This window comes from Peromyscus leucopus, chromosome 23 (genome assembly GCF_004664715.2).
Source record: "Peromyscus leucopus breed LL Stock chromosome 23, UCI_PerLeu_2.1, whole genome shotgun sequence".
Taxonomy (NCBI): Eukaryota; Metazoa; Chordata; class Mammalia; order Rodentia; family Cricetidae; genus Peromyscus; species Peromyscus leucopus.
Genome location: NC_051082.1, coordinates 6,045,039 through 6,068,048, shown reverse-complemented (window position 1 = coordinate 6,068,048; position 23,010 = coordinate 6,045,039). Strand labels below are relative to the sequence as shown.

The following is a 23,010-nucleotide window of genomic DNA, read 5'->3' as shown; positions in this document are numbered from 1 at the left end:
TTTCTCTTTTATGTTTCGGTTCTTTGCTCTTTTGGGAGCCAACCACCCAGCTACTTATAAACTATATACCAAGACTTACTGTTACTTATAAATGCCCAGCCTTAGCTTGGCTTATTTGTAGCCAGCTTTCCTTAACGTAAATTATCCAGTCGACCTTGCCTCTGGGCGTTTTCCTTTACTTACATCTGTATATCTTACTTTCACACATACTCAGTGGCTGGCCCCTAGCATCCTCCTCTCCATGTTCACCTGTTCCTTCTCCTTCTTCTCACCCCAACCAGATTTCTCCTCTATTTATTCTTTCTGCCTGTCAGCCCTGCCCTGTCCTTCCTTTCTCCTCACTAATGGCCATTTGGCTCTTTATTAGACCCTCAGGTGTTTTAGACAGCTTCACAGTGTTAAACAAATGCAACATAAAAGAATACGACACAAGGCAGAGTACAAAGTACAGTAGGATCACAGGCTGGAAGCTGATGCAGAGATTGACAGCCAAGCACCAGGCTGAGCCCCAGGAGTCCAGTCAAAGAAAGGGAGGAGGGATTCTATGAACAAGAGGGGTCAAGATCATGATGGGGTTATTATCTACAGAGACACCTGAACCAAGATGGTAGGAACTGACACACTTTAGACTGACAGGTGTGGAACCTGCATGGGACTGGACTAGGCCTCTGCATACAGGAGACAGTTGTGTAGCTTGGTCTGTCTGAGGGGCCCATGGCAGTGGGATTAGGATCTACCCCTGGCACATGAGCTGGCTATTTATAGCCCATTATCTATGGTGGGACAACTTGCACAGCCTTGATGCAGGGGCAGGTGGCTTGACCCTTCCTGAACTGAATGGTCAGGTTTTGCTGACTCCCCCTGGAGGCCTTACCCTATTGGAGGAGGGGAAGGAGGGTCAGTCAGCGGAGCAGGTAGGGTTACAAAGAGTGGGAGGAAAGATGAGAGGCAGACCTGTGGTTGGTATGTAAAATGAATAAAAAATGTCAAATAAAATGTTTTAATAAATAAAACATAAAAAAAGATTGCAACACGTCTTTACATCTAACACAAATATTGCACAACATAAACAAATGTAACACATCTTCAGATAATATTCCACAATACCCCTCCCCTCCTTTTCTGTACCTCTCCCTGCCTCAGCTCTCCCTCTCCATCCCTTTTCTGTCTCCTCTAATCCCTGATTATCTTGAACAGGCTTCTTGTTTTTTGTTTTTTGTTTCTTGTTTCTTGTTTTTTGTTTTTTTTTTTTTTTTTTTTTTTTTTTTTTTTTTTTTTTTTTTTGCTTGTTTCCTTTTTGAGACAGAGTTTCTTTGTGTAATACTCCTGATCATCAGGTGAGAGCACTTTCTGCTCTTGCTGAGGACCGGGAGTTCAGTCCTCAACAACCACCACATGGTGGCTGCTGAACAATGTCCGCTGGCCCGATGCCCTCTGCTTCTGGGTTTGGCCATCTCTCATGTTCCCTCTAACTTTTCACCCCAGCGCCTCCTTTTCCCCACTTCTAACTTCATCACTGGATAAAAACCTTGTCGGGGTGAGTTAAGTTTGTCTCCTCGCTCAAGACCCCCTACCCTTCCAGCAGGACTCTGGACAGTCACTACCAGCTACTACCCGTCACTGCGACTTCACAGGCAGCTCAGGCTGCACCTGTTGCTCACCAGGCCTGACCTTGGGAGGTTCAAGGCCTGACCTTTGGGACTCCAGTGGGGATGGGGTTGGGGTTAGAGACACGGACAACTGGGCAGCTGGTCACTAAAGGAAAAGAGTGACTGACAACCATGTAGCCTTAAAACACCAATGAGAAATGTTATTCCTAAACTTGGTTAACCAGGGAACCAGTGATTAACCTGGCTTTACCTTCGGAGTCTCAGGATAGAAAAAGGCAAAGAAGAGGATTGTTCTGTTTTCTTTGTTCAAAAAGTTCGGCTGCTGTGTGCTTTAGCAGGACATTATCCTGTGGTGTGTGTTTAGGCAAAAGAAGACTGGAAGGTCACCAGGATGTAATTCTGCCTCCAGGTCATTTACTGTCAGTCCAGTGTGGTTTCCTATATCCAGTTTCTTTTTTCCCCAAGATTTATTGATTGATTGATTGATTGATTGATTGATTGGTTATGTGTTCTGAATGTCTGCCTGCAGGCCAGAGGAGGGCACCATATCTCTTATAGATGATTTGTGAACCACAATCTGGGTTTTCTGTAGTTCTGGAGTCTGTCCTGGAACTGGCTCTATAGAACTGGCTGGCGTCTAGCTTGCAAAGAACTGCCAATCTCTGCATCTCCAGTGCAGGGAATAAAGGCCTGCAGGGACACCACCCAGCGAGTGCAGAAGTTTTAGAGCAAGGTGTTCCCTTTAGTGCCCGTGTGACACTCAATCTTTCTCTCTTCTCTCCTCTCCTAACTCTGTCTTTCTTTTTTCCCTCCCCACCCGTCCTCCTCCCTTCTTTCCTTTCCATTTTCTCTCCTCATCTCTCCACTCTCCTTCTCCTTTCTGTCCCCTCTACCTCCCTATGTATCTCAGGCTGGCTTCTTCTTTATTTTGATATTGATTTTTTTAAGTGTTTTGAGACAGGGTCTCTTTAACAGTCCCGGATGTCCTGGAACTTGCTTTTAGACCAGGTTTGACAAGAACTGAAGAGACCTGCCTACCTCTGCCTCTGCTTCTGCATCCCAGAATGCTGGGATGAAAGGCATGGCTGGAATCATCACCCACTCTTCAAGGTGCTTGCTTCCTAGAAAGGTCTTTCCCATTAACCTTCAGTTTCCAGAAATGAACAGAATGATGTTCACTGCAGATCTAGTTATGTTCAGTAGATAGAGAATACAATTACCAAAGCTGAGTTCATTCTATATGTGCTTTATTAGATGGGGCAGTGTGTAGTGAACACAACCAGGCAGGCAGGGATGGTGTAGATAGTAACTGAGGTGACAAGTCTAACACTTAATGCCTTTGTTCTCCTTGTTGTATGGAGCCTGTGAGAAGCAGATGGCAGCCTCACGGTCACAGTTGCAGATGAAGGCCTCACAGGGGTCATTTTTGTCTGGAGAGAAACAGGAAAGGAAGCTAAGTGGAGCCTATGACCCTGCTCCCTATTTTCTATGGCCAAACGACCCAGTGGCCCTCCCATTGATGCAGCTATGGTCTGAAAGACAACGCACATGGAAGTCCATTGGATTGTCCAAATTGCTGGAACACACTGATAATATGAACATTAGTTGTTGTGGCTGAGGAGATGGCACAGTTGGTAAAGTGGTTGGCATACAATCATCAGGGCCTGACCTAGAATGCCCAGAGACCATGTAAAAAAGCAAGGTGTGATGGGGCATCTGTAACTCTGTTGGTAAGTGAAGTGAGGAGCATGGATCCCCAAAAGTTGTTGCTCATTCAGGCTAGTTAAAGGTGAGTGTCATATTTAGTGTGTGTGTGTGTGTGTGTGTGTGTGTGTGTGTGTGTGAGAGAGAGAGAGAGAGAGAGAGAGAGAGAGAGAGAGAGAGAGAGAGAGAGAGAGAGAGACTCTAAAGACATAGGAGAGAGTGACTGAAGAAGACACGGGATGCCAACCCATTCCTATACATAAAAATAAACACATATATTTAATCCTAAAACCTATAAAAATACAATTATCAGTCAGACAGTGGTGGCACACACCTTTAATCCCAGCACTTGGTAGGCAGAGGAAGGTGGATCTCTGTGAGTTTGATGTCAGCATGGTCTACATTGCAAGCTCCAGGACAGGCTCAAAGCTACACAGAGAAACTCTGTCTCAAAAAAAACTACAAATATGAATTACCACTGATAAATTTATATAACTGAAGATAAACCTGATTCCACTAGGTGCTGGATTGCAAGTGTGAACCACCAGACTCAATGTATGGGTTCTGGAGGAGGAAGAGAGCTCTGTGCGTGCTAGGCAAGCTCTCTAACAACTCATCTATATTCCCAGCCCTCTGATTCCTCACCTGTAAAATGGGAATGATAAATGTTGCCCTCATAGGTGTTTAGTCCAGTATCTGACTTATAGCCAATGATGCAGCTCTCCATTGTTTAGTCAACATGGAATCAGTATAACACAGCAGCTAACAGGAGAGGCTTTGGGCAGGAAAGATGGCTCAGGAAATACAGGCACTTTCTACCAAGTCTGAACCCCAGTTCCATCCCCAGGACTCACATGGTTGAAAGAACAGACTTCTGCAAGTTGTCCTCAGACCTGCACACCTTTGTTGTGGCACAGAAATGCCTCCCCCAGTAATAAATAAAATCTTGAAATGTTTTTTAAAAAAGGCTTTGGAATGATGTAGATCAGTGTTCCAGAACCAAATGTCATCACTTCTAAGCTGGGTGGCCATCGCCAAGTGACCCTGCCTTCCTCAGTTTCCTCATCAGTGACCTCATATATATTTTAGTGTCTACCTGATAAGGTTGTTGTGAGGTCACATGAGACCAAGGAAATCACCACTAAATGGTGATTGCCCTTGTTACTTCCCTGCCTCCTCCAAACCTGTGAGGGACCAGCAGAATCCAGAGGTCCCAGAGGGTAAACCTACCACTGCAGGTGACCTCATTCCCAGAGCATGAGTATGAGTAGGAGGTGGTGTAGGGGTTCTCTATGAGGAATTTGCAGCTTTCCATCTTCTTGACCTGACCGTAGCAATTGTCGTGAGTCTGGCAGCACCTGGAGAGAGGAAGAAACAGCTGAGAAAGGACTATGGACCCACAGGACGTCAGTTATCACCTACAGTCTTTCTCCAACATGTGAGGATGATTTAAACATGATATTCCAGAATAAATCATCCTGAGGCTTGAGAGTTTGTGATTTCTATTAAGCATATATTTATTGAAAGCAACTTCTGTGGAGTGTAGTGGTGTCTACCATTAATCCCAGTACTTGAGGGGCAAAGGCAGATGAACAATGAGTTCAAGTCCAGCATGCTCTTCAGAAGGAATTCCAGGAAACCTAGGGCTACAAGAGAACCCCTGTCTGGAAACTAACAAACAAAAATAATAAATAAACTAAACAGAATATATTATGTCTGGTGAATCTGTATGTCTCCTATTTGTGGCTCACGATGCTCTGCTTGTGTGCTGTCACCACCAGAACCCAGACCCTCCAGTCTCCCACCAGATGGATCACTCACCTGTCTAACTCATCCACCGGAGTGCCTGAGCCCCCGAAGCCACAGTAGCAGCCATAGTTGTTGTATTCCAACAAGGGATGACTCGCAGGGATGGTGCATTTGATCATGTTGTCTAACTGCCACAAAGACCGACGGCTGATGCTGTGTGCCGTAGCGCCTGCTGCAAGAATGCACAGCACACTCCATCAATCCCACTTGGCTTTACCAGGGGTCTGATGCCTGCCTGCTAGCTTCCTCCTGACTCCTACCAGATGCTGCATCAGGAGAGCAGTGAAGAGATCTGAGTGTGTGTGTGTGTGTGTGTGTGTGTGTGTGTGTGCAAGTGTGTGCAAGTGTGTGCAAACGTGTGCAGGTGTGTGCTTGCCTGCAAACAGGTTCATAAGCATGCACTTGTTCACACTCATAAATAACATGCTACACGAGGAGACCACAAAACAACTTAAGGGAGATGGTTTTCTCATTCTACTAGGTAGGTATTGTAGAGGAAACTAAAGTAACCGGGCCTGTGCAAAACGCTTTCTACCTATCTAAGATAAGGAGTTGTTGCCCTGTCACCAAGCTAGCCTCAGACTTCATAGGAACCCTCTGGCCTCAGCCTCCCGAGTGGTAGGATTATAAGTGAACACCACTGTATCTGGCTGGGCTGATTACCCAGGACTAAGTTCTATAGACATTGCCTTTTGCCTTGCTTGCCTGCTCATTTCTCACTGTCAGGACAGACAGACACCACATTCTGTGCTCTCCTAGGGTCTCTGTGTTGAGGAGCTGAGAACACTCTCATCTACAGCCAGGAACAAACTGACCTCTTAGTTCAATAACCCAATAACCCAACCATCTGTTAAGTTTGAAAGCTGCCCCACACCTACTCAAGCCTAGGGGAAACCCTAGCCTTTGCCAGCAGTGGGATTCATCACAGTTCTAGCTGAGACCTTGAGCCAGAGAAGCAGCCAACACATGCTGAATGTTTTACACTGGAAGAATTAGAAGGAATCTGTTGTATGGCCATGTACATCTCATAGACAAGGATAATGGTCAGATCATTATTGTAAGGTCAGCATTTGATTAAAAAAGAAACTGATCGTCTGCTGAGGAGTAGGTAAATAATCCAGAATTCAGAATACACCAGGATACTTGGTCACCATTAAAATGCAGGAAAAGACAGGTAGAGTGGAACACACACTCTGTGATACCAGCACTCTGGAGGCTGAGGCAGGTGAATATCTAAGTTCAAGCCAGGATGGTCTTGAGAGTGAATTCCAGACCAGCTATCACTATTCGAAGAAACACTCTCATGTAAAGTGCCCAGAAAAAAAGAATTGCAGTCCTAAACTTCAGGTGTGACCATTGGGGAACGGTGCATTGAAGACAAGGGAGAAGGGGGGCACTCACAGGGGACAAGGGTCCTACCTGTGAGCAGAGCGACCAGCAGAAGGAGTTTCATCTTGAGTGTGTGGAGGACGCAAGTGACTTCTCTCTTTATAGGTCTGTGTGTAATCCTAACCCTTGGGAGGCTGAGGTAAGTGTTGGCTGGAATGTTGAGTTGAAGGCAGCCTGAGCCAGAACTATATAATCCTGTAAAAAACTAATAATAATAATAAGGGCTGGAGAGATGACTCTGCAGTCAGGAGTCTTGTTGACCTTGTGTGGGACCCAGGCTCAGGTCCAGAAGCCACAAGACAACTCACAATTGCCTATGACCCTGGTTCTGGGAGATCAGACCCCTCCCCTGGTCTCTGTAGGCACTGCTCACACTCAGTTCACAGACACACATGCAGGCAAAGGGCTCAAACACATAAAATAAAAGTCAATGTCTTTGAAAAGGAAAAAGAAAAATCACACTGTCAAGACACTTTAGGCCCAAGGTGCCAGGGCAATATGGCAGAGACAGAAGGGGCTTCATTGCTTATGTAGGTGACTGTAGTGAACTTTCCAAGGAGTCATCTGAGTTGACCTAGAGGGCAAAGGTGCCAGCTCTTGTGGATATGGGGTAAGCAGGGAACCCCAACCACAGGCTATTAGACCCCAACAGGAACCCCAAACCAGAACTTCAGATGTGACCATTATGAAGCTGTGCATTGAAGACTTGGGAGATGGTGGGCACTCATAGGGGAGAAGGGTCCTACCTGTGAGCAGAGTGACAAGGAGAAGAAGTTTCATCCTGAGTGAGGGGAGGACTCAGTGACTTCTCTTTAGAGTCCTGTAGCTGTGCTCTGACAGTGTCCAGTCAGCACACGGGACCTGTGACTACTGTGTGTGTAGCACAGAAGTAGAATGTGTGCACCCTCACACACAGTCCCGACCTGCAGAGCTGCTGTAGATGGTGACAGAGCCTGAATCAGTGCTGTCCCAGAGACAGAGAAAGGGCTATCTCAACACCCCAACCAGCTCAAGTCAGTGACTGGAAAAGTGCCAAGTCCCTCTCCTGTGAATGCTTTGATATCATGAGAGGGTATAGACATTGCTCCTGGAGTTGTGTGTGAGGGATGCTGATAGTGATGTGTGGTCCCTGGGAGGAGTAGGTGGCTCTAACAATCCTCCATTTTAACTGTCTAAACTACATGTTAAGTCTGTCCCAAGAATCTGACACAGCCTCTGAGTTATATCCAGTTACATATTCAATCTTCAATTAATTAAACAATTATTAATGTGTGTTGTTTGTGTGAAAGAGAGACAGAGACAGAGAGACAGAGAGAGCAATTGTGTGCACATGTGGAGGTCAGAAAAGAACTCTGTGGAGTCAGGTCTCTCCTTCTTCCTTTAAATGGGGTCCAGGAATCAAACTCAGGTCAAGAGACTTGTATGGTAGGCTAGTTCTTACTAATCCACACACTTCATTAAAAACTAAAAATGTAGGCAGATGGTGGTGGTGGTGGTGGTGGTGGTGGTGGTGGTGGTGGTGGTGGTGGTGGTGGTGGTGGTTGAGTGTATGCATGTAATGTCTTCTGCTCAGGAGGCAGAAGAAGGTGAATATCTGAGTTTCATGATAGCCTGGTCTACAAAGTGAATTTAAGGAAAGTCTGAGATACACAAAGAAACACTGTCTAAAAAACAAAACAAAACAAAAAACAAAAAAAAATTTAAAAAGACAGACAGCAAATGCCTTCACAACAGTTGTGTCCATAGGCCAATATAATGCAGGCCATCCTTCAGCTGAGGCTCTCCGTACCCAGAGTGTGAAGCTGACAACCAACCATTGCGGGGACTGGAGAGATGGCTCAGCACAGAAGAGCACTTTCTATTCTTCCTGAGAAACAGGGTTCAGTTCTGAGCAACCACATGGTGGCTTGTGAACAATGTCTGCAGGCCCAATGCCCTCTTGTCTCTGCGTTTGACCATCTGTCATGTACCCTGTAACTTAGCATCCTAGCACCTCTTTTTCCCCTCTACTCACCTCTTCCCTGGATACAAACCATGTAGGGTGAGTTATGTTGGTTTTCTCGATACTAAAGATTCCTCTACGGTTCCAGCAGGACTCTGGACAGCCACTCCCAGCTACTACCAGTCACTGTGCCTGCCCAGGCAGCTGCAGCTGCACCTGTTGCTCACCAGGCCAGACATTGGGAGGGGTGAGACCTGAGTTTGAGTCACGGGTGGGCATGAGGTTGGGGGTGAAAAGCCTGAGGACTGGGCAGCTGTTCACTATAGGAAAAGAGAGATCCACATAGCCTGTTGCCAATGAGACATCTCATCCCTAAATCCTATTGATCAGGGAATCGGAGATTAACCTGGCTTCACCTAGGGTTGAGGGATAGAGAAAGGTAGAGGAGACAAACTATTCTCATTTATGTGTTCAAAAAGTTAGGCTGCTGTGCACTTTACTGGGACACTTATCCTCTGATGTGTATTTAGACACAGTGGAGATCCAAAGGTCACCAGAATGTAATCTTGCCTTCTGGTCATTTACTCTTAGTCCAGTTTGGTTTCCTATATCCAACTTCTTATGATGAGAGCACAGCAGAAGCGCTTTGAGTCCAGTATTTTTATGGCCAATATGTTCCTTTAGTGCCCATGTGACACTGCTTATTTCTCGCTTCTCTCTTCCCTCCCTCTCTGTCTTCTCTTTACTTCCCTCCACACCTCTCCCCTCCTTCCCCCTTCTCTTTCTCTCTACCCACTATGTATCTCAGACTGAGTTCTTCTTTTGTTGTTGTTTTTAGAGACGAGGTATCTTTGTGTTATAATCTTGGCTGTCCTGGAATTCAATTTTTAGATCAGGCTGTCCTTGAACTCAAGAGATCTGCCTCTGCCTCTGCCTCTGCCTCTGCCTCTGCCTCTGCCTCTGCCTCTGCCTCTGCCTCTGCCTCTGCCTCTGCCTCTGCCTCTGCCTCTGCCTCTGCCTCTGCCTCTGCCTCCCATGTACTGGGATAGAAGGCATGGCCAGGCTCATCACCCAGTCTTCAAGGTGCTTCGTTAAAGACAATGTCTTTCCCATTATCCTGAAGTTTCCATGGCTAGATGAAATGATGTTCTCTGAGGATCTAGTTATGTTCAGTAGACAGAGACTACATTCACCACAGTGGAGCTCTTTCCATGGGTGCTTATTAGAGGACACAGTGTATAGTGAAGACAACCAGGCAGGCAGGGATGGTGTCCAGTAACTGAGGTGACAAATCTAACAGGGATTCCCTTTGTATTGCTTATTGTATGGAGCCTGGGAGAAGCAGATGGCAGCTTCATGGTCACGGTGGCAGATGAAGGCCTCGTGGGGCTTGATTTTGTCTGCAGAGAAACCAGAAAGGAAGTTGAGAGGAGTCCATACCCTGCTCACCACAATTTATAACCAAAAGGAACTGGTGGCCCTCCCATTGGTGCAGACTCAGGGTTGAGATACAGAGCACACAAAAGGACATTGGGTTGTCCGAATCACGGGAACACACTGATAATTAGAACATTAGTTGTTGTGGCTGGGGAGATGGCACAGTTGGTAAACGGTTGACATACATTCATGAGGGCCTGACCTAGGATGCCCAGAGAGCATGTAAAAATTAAGGTGTGCTTTGGGCATCTGTAACTCTATTAATAAGTGGGGAGCACAGACCCCCACAACTTGTTGGACTGTCAGGCTATCTAAAGGTGTGTGTCATATTTATTGTGAGACCCAGCATCTAAAGACAGGGTTTACAGTGACTGAAGAAGACACGGGATGCAAACTTATTCCTACACATAAAAATAAACACATACATTTAATCCTAAAACCAGGAAAACTACAAATACCAACTACCACTTCTAAAATTATATGATTTAAGACAATCCTCCTGCCTCCTCCTCCCCAGTGTGGGATTAAAGGTGGGCACCACAACACTCACTTCATAAGATCTGGAGGTGAAACCCAGAACTCTGCGCATACTAACTAGGCAAGGACTCCAGGAACTGATCTATATTCCCAGCCCTCTGAATCCTCACCTGTAAAATGGAAATGATAAATTTTGCCCTGCATAGATGTTTAGTCCAGTATCTGGCTAATAGCCAATGATGCAGCTCTCAATTGTTTAGTCAATGTCGAATCAGTATAACAGAGCAGCTAACAGGAGAAGCTTTGGGCAGGCAAGATGGCTTAGGAAATAAAGGCACTTGCTGCCAAGTCTGAACAAGAGTTCCATCCCCAAGACTCACATGGTTGAAAGAGAGAACAGACACATTGTCCTCAGACCTGCACACCTGAGTTGTAGCACAGAAATGCCTCATCCAGATAAATACATAAAATCTTGAAATGTTTTTTAGAACAGGCTTTAGAATGAAGTAGATGTGTGTTCCAGAAACAAATGTCATCACTTCTAAGCTGGGTGACCTTGGGCAAGTGACCCTGCCTTCCTCATCTTCCTCATCATTGACCTCATCTATATTTTAGTGTCTACCTGATAAGGTTGTTGGGAGGTCAAATGAGACCAATGAAATGAACACTAAATGGTGACTGTCCCTGTTACTTCCCTGCCCCTTCCATAGACACAGAGGACAAAGTAGAAATCAGTGGTCCCAGAGGGCAGACCTATGACTGCAGGGGACCTCATTCCCAGAGCAAGAGTAGGAGTAGGAGCTGTTGTAGGGGTCGTTTGTGAGGAACTTGCAGTTTTCCAGCTTCTTGACCTTAGTGTAGCAGTGGTCCTGAGGCTGGCAGCACCTGGAGAGAGGAAGGAACAGCTGAGGGAGGAGTATGGACCCTCAGTAGGTCAGTTCTCACCTACAGTCTTTCTCAAACATGTGAGGATGACTTAAACATGATGTTCCAGAAGAAATCATCCTGAGGCTTGAAAATCTGTGATTTCAATTAAGCAAATACTTATGGAAAGCAACTTCTTTGGTGTGTGGTGATGTCTACCATTAATCCCAGTAATTGTTATTCAGAGGCAGATGGATCTCTGAGTTCAAGGCTAGCATAGTCTCAGAAAGAATTATAAAAAACCTAGGGGTACACAGAGAACTCCTGTCTGAAAACAAACAAAGAAAAATAATAAAGAAACTAAACAAAACATACAATGTTTAGTGAACATGCATGTCTTCTGCTCCTGCCTCATGAGATGTCTGCTTGTGTGCTGTCCCCACCAGAACCCAGACCCTCCAGTCTCCCACCAGATGGATCACTCACCTGTCTAACTCATCCACCAGAGTGCCTGAGACCCCAATCCACAGTAGCAGCCATGGTTGTTGTAGTCCAACAAGAGAAAATGCCGCTCATTTGGCATTTGATCATATTTCAGAACTGTCTAGAATCCCAGGGGCTGATGATGTGTGCAGTAGCGCCTGCTGCAAGAATGCACAGCAACTCAATCAATCCCACTGTGCATTACCAGGGGTCTGATGCCTGCCTGCTAGCTTCCTCCTGACTCCTACCAGTTGCTGCATCAGGAGAGCAGTGAATAGAGGTGTGTGTGTGTGTGTGTGTGTGTGTGTGTGTGTGTGTGTGTGTGTGTGTGTTTGCCCTCATACCAGTTCACAAGCAAGCATTAGTGGGCACTCACAAGTCATGCTACACACTTGAGAACAGAGGACAGCTTTAGGGAGTTGGTTTTTTCCCTTTATGTAGATCTTGGAAACCAAAGTCAAGTCACCAGGCTGAACAGGAAGTTGTCTACCTATTTGAGACAGCATTTCCCTGTAACCCAGACTAGCCTCCAACTCTGGAGCAACCCTCTGCCATCAGCTTTCCGAGTGGTAGGATTGTAAATAAACAATGCTGGGCTGGGCTGACTCACCAGGACTAAGTTCTATAGACATTGTCTTTTGCCTTGCTTGCCTGCTCATTTCTCACTGTCAGGACAGACAGACACCACACTGTGAGCTGCCCTGTGGTCCCTGTATTGAGGGACTGAGAACACTATCCAGTCAGCAGCCAGGGACAAACTGACCTCTTAGTTCAATAACCCAACAACCAAACCATCTCTTGAGATTGAAAGCTGCCACACCCCTACTCAAGCCTAGGTGAAACCCTAGCAGTAGCCAGCAGTGGGATTCATCACAGTTCTAGCTGAGACCTTGAGCCAGAGAAGCAGCCAACACATGCTCATTGTTTTACACTGGAAGAATTAGAAGGAATCTGTTGTGTGGCCATGCACAGCTCATACACAAAGACAATCGTCAGATCATCTTGTAATGTCAGCATTTGACACAGCAAACTGATCATCAGCTGAGGAGTAGGTAAATGACCAGGAATCAGTCTGCAGTGGGATACTCGGTCACCATTAAAATGAAGGAGATCCAAGTACAGTAGTACACACACTGTGTAGACCCAGCACTTTGGAGGCTGAGGCAGGTGATTATCTGAGTTCAAAGCCATAATGGTCTATAGAGTGAATTCCAGGACAACCATTGGTTATTGAAAAAACCCTCTCATGTAAAATGCCAGGGAAATAAGAATTGCAATCCTAAACCAGAACTTCAGGTGTGAACGTTGTGGAACTGTGCATTGAAGACAAGGGAAATAGTGGGTCACCCAGAGGGTACAAGGGTCCTACCTGTGAGCAGAGCAACCAGAAGAAGGAGTTTCATCCTGAGTGTGTGGAGGACTCAAGTGACTTCTCTCTTTATAGTTCTCTGTGTATAATCCTAACACTAGGGAGGTTGAGGTAAGTCTTGGCTAGAATGTTGAGCTAAAGGACATCCTGAACCAGAATGATATAATCCTGTGAAAAAAAATAAGGGGCAGAGAGATGCCTGTGCAGTCAGGAGAACTTGTTGGGCTTGTATTGGACCCAGGCTCAGGTCCAGCAGCCACGAGGCAGCAAACACCTGCTTATGTCTCTAGTAGGATCTGACACCTCCTCTGGCCTCTGTAGGCGCTGCTCACACTCAGTTCACAGACACACATGCAGGCAAAGGGCACATATACAGAATATAAAAGTCAACATTTTTTAAAGGAAAAGAAAAATCACATTGTCAGGGGACCTTAGGCAAAAGGAAATAGGTCCAGGACAATATGGCAGAGACAGGAGGGGCTTCATTGCTTGTGTAGGTGACTGTAATAGACGTTCCTAAGGAGTCATCTGACTTGATCTAGAGGGTAAAGGTGCCAGTTGTTGTGAACATGGGTGAGGATGGAACCCCAAACCACAGGCTATTAGACCCCAACAGGAACCCCAAAACAGAACTTCAGGTGTGATCAGCACAGCCTACACATTAAAGACAAGGGAGATGTGGGGGGCACTGAGAGGGGACAAGGGTCCTACCTGTGACCAGAGAGACCAGCAGAAGGAGTTTCATCCTGAGTGAGGGGAGGACTCAGTGACATCTCTTTAGAGTCTTGTAGGTATGCTCTGACAGTGTCCAGTCAGCACACAGGGCCTGTGGCTACTGTGTGTGTAGCACAGAAGTAGAATGTGTGCACCCTCACACACAGTCCCGACCTGCAGAGCTGCTGTAGATGGTGACAGAGCCTGAATCAGTGCTGTCACAGAGACAGAGAAAGGGCTAGCTCAACACCCCAACCAGCTCAAGTCAGTGACTGGAAAAGTGCCAAGTCCCTCCCCCATGGATTCTTTGACATCATAAAAAGATATAGACATTATTCCTGGGATTGGTTCTAAGGGATTGTGATAGTGACATGTAGTCCCCAGAAGGAGTAGCTGGACCCTACAATCCTCCATGATAACTGTATAAACTACATGCTAAGTCTGTCCCAAGCACATGACACATCCTATGAGATAGATCTAGCTACATATTCAATCTTTAATTAATTAACCAATTAATTAATGTGTGTTGTTTGTGTGAAAGAGAGACAGAGGAAGAGACAGAGACAGAGAGAGCTTTAGCTTGAGTTTTCCTGCCTTGCCCAGAGTCAGAACAAATCTCTGTCGCCCTCCAGTCCCACAGCCGCTCAGACCCAACCAAGTAAACACAGAGACTTATATTGCTTACAAATTGTATGGCCTTGGCAAGCTTCTTGATAGCTGTTCTTATAGCTTAAATTAATCCATTTCCATAAATCTATACCTTGCCACATGGCTCATGGCTTACGGGCATCTTCACATTCTGCTTGTCATGGCAGCGGCTGGCAGTGACTCCTTCTGCCTTCCTGTTCTTTCTTTTCTCCTCTCTGTTAGTCCAGCCTATACTTCCTTCCTAGTCACCGGCCAATCAGTATTTTATTTATTGACCAATCAGAGCAACACATTTGCCATACAGAACATTCAACAGCAGAGAGCACTTGTGTGCACATGTGGAGGTCAGAGAAGAGCTCTGTGGAGTCAGGTCTCTCCTTCTTCCTTTAAATGGGTTTCAGGAATAAACTCAGGTCAAGAGACTTGTATTGTAGGATAGATCTTACTAACCTACAAACTTCATTAAAAACTAGAAATGTAGGCAGATGGTGGTGACGGTGGTGGCGGGGGAGTGCGTGCCTTTAATGTCAACATTCAGGAGGGAGAGGCAGGTGAATATCTCAGTTTGAGGCTAGTATGGTCATAGAGTGAATTTAAGGACAGTCTGAGATACATCAAGAAACACTGTCTATAAAAAACAAAAAAAATAAATAGAAAAACAGATAAACAGCAAATGCCTGCCCAGCAGATGTGCCCACAGGCCAACATGATGCAGGCAATCCTTCAGCTGAGTTTCTCCCTACCCAGTGTGTGAAGCTGACAATCAACCATTGCAGGAACTGGAGACATGGTCAGCACCTAAGAGCACTTTCTGCTCTTGCAGAAGACCAGGCTTCAATTCTCAGCAATCGCACTTGGCTTGTGAACAATGTCTGCTGGACCAAATCCCTCTGGCCTCTGCCTTTGACCATCTGTCATGTACCCTGAAACTTACCATCCTGGCACCTCTTTTCCCCCAACTACTCACCTCTTCCCTGGATAAAAACCATGTAGGGGTGAGTTGAGTTAGTTTTCTCCATACTCAAGATCCCCCCTACCCTTCGAGTGCTACTGAAGACAGTCACACCCAGCTACTACATGTCAGTATGTCTGTTCAGAGGCTCTAGCTGCACCCAGGGCTCCCCAGGCCTCTCCTTGGGAGTGGTGAGGCCTGAGTTTGGGACACAGATGTGGATGGGGTTGGGGGTGAAAAGGCAGAGGACTGGGCAGCTGTTCACTGAAGGAGAAGAGAGACCAAGAACCACAGAACCTTTAGTCAATAAGAAATCTTATTCCTGAAAATGGTGGTCCAGGGAACCGGAGATTAACCTGGCTTCACCTGCAGGGTGCTGTGAAAGAGAAAGGTAGAGAAGAGGAAGTGTTCCCTTTTGTACCTTACAAAAAGGTAGGCTGCTGTGTGCTTCAGCAGGACAACTATCCTGTGGTGTGTGTGTAGGCACAGGGAAGACTCAGAGGCCACCAGGATGTAATCCTGCCTTCCGGTCATTTACAGTCAGTCCAGTTTGGTTTCCACGTCCTACACTGAGCACACAGCAGAGGTGCTTTGAGTTCCGTATTTTTAGAGCCAAGGTGTTCCTTTAGGGCCCATGTGACACTGCTTCTTTTTCTCTTCTCTTCCCCTCTTCCCTCTCTGTCTTCTTTTTCCTTCCCTCCCTACAACTCCCCGCTCTTCCTCCCCTTCTCCTTCTGTTTCTTCTACCCCTCTATGTATCTCAGGCTGAATTCTTCCTTTGTTGTTTTTAGGAACAGGGTTAATTTCTGTAATAGTCCTGGCTGTTCTGAAACTTAATTTTTACACAAGGTGATCCTTGAACTCAAGAGATCTGCATACCTCTGACTCTGACTCTGACTCTGCCTCCCATGTGCTGGGATGGAAGGCATGGCCAGGCTCATCACCCACTCTTCAAGGTGCTCCCCTAAATGCAACGTTTGCCCCATTAACCTGAAACTTCCAAGGCTAAACAAAGTGATGTTCTCTGAGGATCTAGTTATGTTCAGTAGACAGAGACTACAATCACCACAGCAGAGCTCTTTCCATAGGTGCTTTATTAGAGGGAACAGTGAGTAGTAAAGACAACCAGGCAGGCAGGGATGATGTCCCAGTAACTGAGGTGACAAGTCTAACACTTAATGCCTTTGTTTTCCTTGTTGTATGGAGCCTGAGAGAAGTAGATGGCGGCATCTCGGTCCCAGTTGCACATTAAGGCCTCACAGGGGTTGTTTTGTTTGTAGAGAAATAAGAAAGGAAGTTGAGAAGAGCCTATGACCCTGCTCTGTACAATTTATAAACAAAAGAAATCGGTGACCCTCCCATTGGTACAGACTCAGGGTTGAGAGACAACGCACACGAAAAGACATTGGGTTGTCCAAATCCCTGGAACACACAATAAGAACATTAGTTGTTGTGGGCTGGGGAGATGGCACAGTTGGTAAAGTGGTTGGCATACAATCCTGAGGGCCTGACCTAGGATGCCCAGAGACCATGGAAAAATCAAGGTGTGCTTGGGGCATCTGTAACTCTATTAATAAGTGGGGAGCGCAGATCCCCAAAACTTTTTGTACAGTCAGGATATCTAAAGGTGTGTGTCACATTTAGTGAGAAACCCAGCATCTAAAGACATGGTTGACAGTGACTGAAGAAGACATGGGATGCAAACTCATTCCTACACATAAAAATAAACACATACATTTAATCCTAAAACCAGGAAAACTACAAATACCAACTACCACTTCTAAAATTATATGATTTAAGACAATCCTCCTGCCTCCACCTCTCAAGTGCTGGGATTAACAGGTGTGCAAGACCACACTCAATTCATGGGATCTGGAGTTGGACCCAGAACTCTGTGCATACTAGGCAAGGAATCCAGGAACTAAGCTCTATTCCCAGCACCTGAATCCTCACATGTAAAATGGGAATAATAAATCTTGCCCTGCATAGGTGTTTACTCCAGTATCTGGCTTATAGCCAATGATGCAGCTCTCAATGTTTTAGTCAGTATGGAATTAGTATAACACAGCAGCTAACAGGAGAGGCTTTGGCAGGCAAGACAGCTGAAGGAATAAAGGTACTTGCAGCCCATTCTGAACCTGATCTCCATCCACAGGACTCACATGGTTGAAAGAGAAACAGACACATTGTCATCTGATCTGTACACCTGGGTTGTGGCACAGAAATGCCTCCCCCAGAAATGAATAAAATCTTGAAAACTTTTTAAACACAGGCTTTAGAATGAAGTAGATGTGTGTTCCAGAACCAAATGTCATCACTTCTAAGCTAGCTGACCCTGAGCAAGTGACCCTGCCCTCCTCAGTTTCCTCATCACTGACCTCATCTATATTTTAGTGTCTACCTGATAAGACTGTTGTAAGGTCACAGGAGACCAAGGAAATTACCACTACATGGTGACTGTCCTTGTTACTTCCCTGTCCTTCCAAATCCACCAAGCACCAAGTAGAACCAGGGGTCCCAGAGAGCAGACCTATGACTGGAGGGGACCTCATTCCCAGAGCAAGAGCATGAGTAGGAGCTGCTGTAGGGGTCGTTTGTGAGGAATTTGCAGTTTTCCAGCTTCTTGACCTTAGTGTAGAGTGGTCATGAGTCTGGAGCACCAGGAGAGAGGAAGAAACAGCTGAGGGAGGAGTATGGACCCTCAGGAGGTCAGTTCTCACCTGCAGTCTTTCTCAAACATGTGAGGATGACTTAAACATGATGTTCCAGAAGAAATCATCCTGTGGCTTGAAAATCTGTGATTTCTATTAAGCACATACTTATGGAAAGCAACTTCTGTGGGGTGTTTTGGTGTCTACCATAAATCCGAGTACTTGGTATGCAGAGGCAGATGGATCTGTGAGTTCAAGGCTAGCATGGTCTCAGAAACAATTGTAAGAAACCTAGGGCTACACAGAGAACACTTGTCTGGAAACAAACAAACAAATATAATAAAGAAACTAAACAAAATATAAACTGTTTGGTGGACAAGCGTGTCTCCTGCTCGTGCCTAATGAGATGTCTGCTTGTGTCCTGTCCCCACCAGAAACCAGACACTCCAGTCTCCCACCAGATGGATCACTCACCTGTCTAACTCATCCACCAGAGTGCCTAGCCCCCCAAGCCACAGTAGCAGCCATGATTGTTGTAGTCCAACAAGGGATCAATGCAGTCATCGGGCACTTGATCATATTTCAGAACTGCCACACAGCCCGAGGGCTGATGCTGTCTGCAGTAGCGCCTGCTGCAAGAATGCACAGCAACTCCATCAATCCCACTTTGCATTCCTTGGGGTCTGCTAGCTTCCTCCTTGACTCCTACCAGATGCTGTATGGGGAGAGCAGTGAATAGACCTCTGTGTGTGTTTGTGTGTGTGTGTGTGTGTGTGTGTGTGTGTGTGTGTGTGTGTGTGTTCGTGCTCATACCAGTTCACAAGCAAGCATTAGTGAGACTCACAAGTCATGCTACACACTTGAGATCAGGGCACAGCTTTAGGGAGTTGGTTTTCTCCCTCCATTATTTAGATCTTGGAGACCAAACTCAAGCCACCAGGACTGAGCAGGAAGTTGTCTACCTATTTGAGACAGAGCATTTCCTTGTAACCCAGGATAGCCTCGTACTCTGGAGCAACCCACGGCATTATTTCTAAGTGGTATGATTAAAAATAAACAATGATCTACTGGATGGGCTGTCCCCACCCACCCCCAGGACTAAGTTCTATAGACATTGCCTTTTGCCTTGCTTGACTGCTCATTTCTCACTTCAGGACAGACATACACCACACTATGAGCTGCCCTGTGGTCTCTGTGTTGAGGAGCTAAGAACACTCTCTATACACAGCCAGGGACAAACAGACCTCTTAGTTCAATAACCCAACAATCCAACCATCTGTTAAGTTTGAAAGCTGCCACAACCCAACTCAAGCCTTGGTGAAACCCTAGCCTTAGCCAGCAGTGGGATTCATCACAGTTCTAGCTCACACCTTCAGCCAGAGAAGCAGCCAACACATGCTGAGTGTTTTACACTGGAAGAATTAGAAGGAATCTGTTGTATGGCCATGCACAGCTCATAGACAAGGATAATGGTCAGATCATCATTGTAATGTCAGCATTTGACACAACAAACTTTATCAGGTGAGGAGTATGTAAATGACCAGGATTCAGTCTGCAGTAGGATACTCGGTCACCATTAAAATAAAGGAGATCCAAGTACAGTAGTACGTACACTGTGTAGTCCCAGAACTCTAGAGGCTGAGGCAGGGATTATTTGAGTTCAAAGCCAGAATGGTCTATAGAGTGAATTCCAGCACAACTACTGGTTTTCGAAAAAAACCTCTCATGTAAAATGCCGGGGTGGGGGGGGGTGAATTGCAGCAATAAACCAGAACTTCAGGTGTGACCATTGTGGAACTGTGCATTGAAGACAAGGGAAATTGTGGGTCACCCAGAGGGGACAAGGGTCCTACCTGTGAGCAGAGTGATCAGCAGAAGGAGTTTCATCCTGAGTGTGTGGAGGACTCAAGTGACTTCCCTCTTTATGGTTCTGTGTGTAATCCTAACACTTGGGAGGCTGAGGTAAGTCTTGGCTAGAATGTTGAGTTGAAGGACATCCTGAGCCAGAATGATATAATCATGTATTAAAAAAATAAATAAGGGACAGAGAGATGCCTGTGCAGTTAGGAGAACTTGTTGGGCTTGTGTTGGACCCAGGCTCAAGTCCAGCAGTCACCAGGCAGCGAACACCTGCTTATGACTTCAGTAGGATCAAACCCCTCCTCTGGCCTCTGTTGGCACTGCTCACACTCAGTTCACAGACACACATACAGGTAAAGGGCTCATATACAGAATATAAAAGTCAATATTATTAAAAGAAGAAGAAAAATCACATTGTCAGGGAATGTTAGGCCCAAGGAAATGGGTCCAGGGCAATATGGCAGAGACAGAAGGGGCTTCATTGCTTGCGTAGGTAACTGTAGTAGACATTCCTAAAGAGTCATCTGAGTTGACTTATAGAATAAAGGTGCCAGCTATTGTGAACATGGGGTGACCAGGGAAACCCAACACACAGGCTATTAGACCCAAACAGGAAACCCCAAAGCAGAACTTCAGGTGTGATCAGCACAGCCTGACATTGAAGAAAAAGGAGATGCGGGGTCACTCATATGGGACAAGGGTCCTTGCTGTGAACAGAGTGACCAGAAAATGGAGTTTCATCCTAAGTGAGGGAAGGACTCAGTGACTTCTCTTTAGAGTCCTCTAGCTGTGTTCTGACAGTGTCCAGTCAGCACACGGAACTTGTGACTACTGTGTGTATAGCACAGAAATAAAATATGTGCACCCTCACAGACAGTCCCTACCTGCAGAGCTACTGTAGATGGTGACAGAGCCTGAATCAGTGCTGTCACAGAGACAGAGAAAGGGCTAGCTCAATACCCCAACCAGTTCAAGTCAGTGACTGGAAAAGTGCCAGGTCCCTCCCCCATGGATGCTTTGACATCATAAAAAGATATAGACATTATTCCTGGGATTGGGTCTGAGGGATTCTAATAGTGATGTGTGTTCCCCAGAAGGAGTAGCTGGACCCTACAATCCTCCATAACTGTATAAACTACATGCTAAGTCTGTCCCAAGCACATGACACATCCTATGTGATAGATCTAGTTACATATTCAATCTTTAATTAATTAACCAATTAATTAATGTGTGTTGTTTGTGTGAAAGAGAGACAGAGGAAGAGACAGAGACAGAGAGAGCTGTAGCTTGAGTTTTCTTGCCTTGCCCAGAGTCAGAACATATCTCTGTCACCTGCCAGTCCCACAGCTGCTCAGACCCAACCAAGAAAACACAGAGACTTATAGTGCTTACAAACTTTATGGCCTTTTCAGGCTTCTTGATAGCTGTTCTTATAGCTTAAATTAATCCATTTCCATAAATCTATACCTTGCCACGCAGCTCGTGGCTTACCAGCATCTTCACATGCTGTTTGTCATGGCGGAGGCTGGCAGTGACTCCTTCTGCTTTCCTGTTCTTTCTTTTCTCCTCTCTGTTAGTCCCGCCTATACTTCCTGCCTAGCCACTGGCCAATCAGTATTTTATTTATTGACCAATCAAAGCAACACATTTGCCATACAGAACATCCCACAGCACTGCCCCCCTTTTTTTCAAAAAGGAAGGTTTTAACCTTATAACAAAGCAAAATTTCATATAATTTGGGAATTTGGGCATAGCTTCTCTTACTACTTCCTGCTGGAGGGGGGCGCTGTAGCTTATGAGGACACAAAGAAAATTTTAGATTATGGAATAGTCCATGATGCTGTATTGTCTGAGCCAGTTGCCTTCAAAACATTCTGGATGTTGGATCATCTGGGCCATGGAGTCCTTGGAGTCCTTTCAGGGGGTCTTGGCTGGTCAAACCTGATGTATCTTAATCTGGAATAATCCATAGCCTCTGGTTTTCTTTGGGAGCAAAAGCAGAGTCTCCTTTCCAAAGCAACACATCCTTACATCCAAATTTTGAAGTCAAGTTATCTTTAAAATATACATATTGGTTTAACTCAACATCTTTTACAATCAATGTTTTTCTGCAGTTAAAAATACCAAAGACAACACAATTCAGATTCTCTGTGTAATATTCATCTTTACATGGCTTATTTTTTATATTAATTTTATTGTCTCTTTAAAGACTTTATTTTTTAAAACTATGTATTTGTTTATATAACTGTATATATCACCATTTTTGTCTCTTTCAAACCTACACATATTTTACAAAGATTGTAAACCATTACATCTGAATCTGTCTTATTGTGAATCTATGCTTTAAACTGAAGCATTTGTAAGACTGAAATGGCGCTATGGATGCTGGCTCCACCCACCTCAGCTTCCCACCATGGAGGTGGTCCATTTACTGCCAGCTCTGGGAGCTATCATGGATCTATGCTTTTATCCAAGCAGTGTGTAGCCCAGAAACTTCTTTTTTTTTTGTACTAGCAAAGGCTAAATCCACCATGCAGCTTAATGTGCCACTTGCAGATTCCTCATTCCCACCATACTACAGGTTGAGCACACACACCAGGAACCCACCAGTAGCTCAAACTGGCAGCTGCCACTCATTTGAGAGAGACAATTAGGAAGGTGTTTTTAGCTCCGTTTTAGAAACTTTTTTCTCAGGTTTTAGGTGGAAACTCTTACCAACACGTTGGGAGCCATTTGTAGCTTGAGTTTTCCTGCCTTGCCCACAGTCAGGACAAATCTTTGTCACCTGCCAGTCCCACAGACGCTCAGACCCAACCAACTAAACACAGAGACTTATATTGCTTACAAACTGTATGGCCGTGGCAGGCTTCTTGCTAACTGTTCTTATAGCTTAAATTAATCCATTTTCATAAATCTATACCTTTCCACATGGCTCATGGCTTACCAGGATCTTCCCATGCTGCTTGTCCTGGAGGCGGCTGGCAGTGAATCCTTCTGCTTCTTTCTTTTCTCCTCTCTGTTAGTCCCGCCTATACTTCCTGCCTAGCCACTGGCCAATCAGTATTTTATTTATTAACCAATCAGAGCAAAACATTTGCCAT

The 23,010-nt window shown here is 45.5% G+C and overlaps 2 protein-coding genes across 2 annotated transcripts; both read right to left on the bottom strand.

The window, feature by feature from the left end:
- Positions 1-2,860: 2,860 nt before the first annotated feature.
- LOC114681335 (phospholipase A2-like) lies at positions 2,861-7,830 on the bottom strand. The gene is made up of 5 exons (XM_028854786.2): positions 7,259-7,830; positions 6,543-6,717; positions 5,136-5,295; positions 4,545-4,672; positions 2,861-3,040 (listed from the first exon to the last, which is right to left on the bottom strand). Exons 2-5 carry the CDS (start codon positions 6,574-6,576, stop codon positions 2,934-2,936), a joined length of 429 nt encoding a protein of 142 aa, XP_028710619.1. The 5' UTR covers positions 6,577-6,717; positions 7,259-7,830; the 3' UTR covers positions 2,861-2,933.
- Positions 7,831-9,453: 1,623 nt separating this feature from the next.
- Positions 9,454-19,936, bottom strand: LOC114681301 (phospholipase A2-like). The gene is given in 6 exon segments (XM_037198548.1): positions 9,454-9,838; positions 11,110-11,253; positions 11,719-11,748; positions 18,553-18,604; positions 18,607-18,681; positions 19,903-19,936. Coding segments are annotated over 6 exon segments (426 nt in total). The 3' UTR covers positions 9,454-9,747.
- Positions 19,937-23,010: the final 3,074 nt, after the last annotated feature.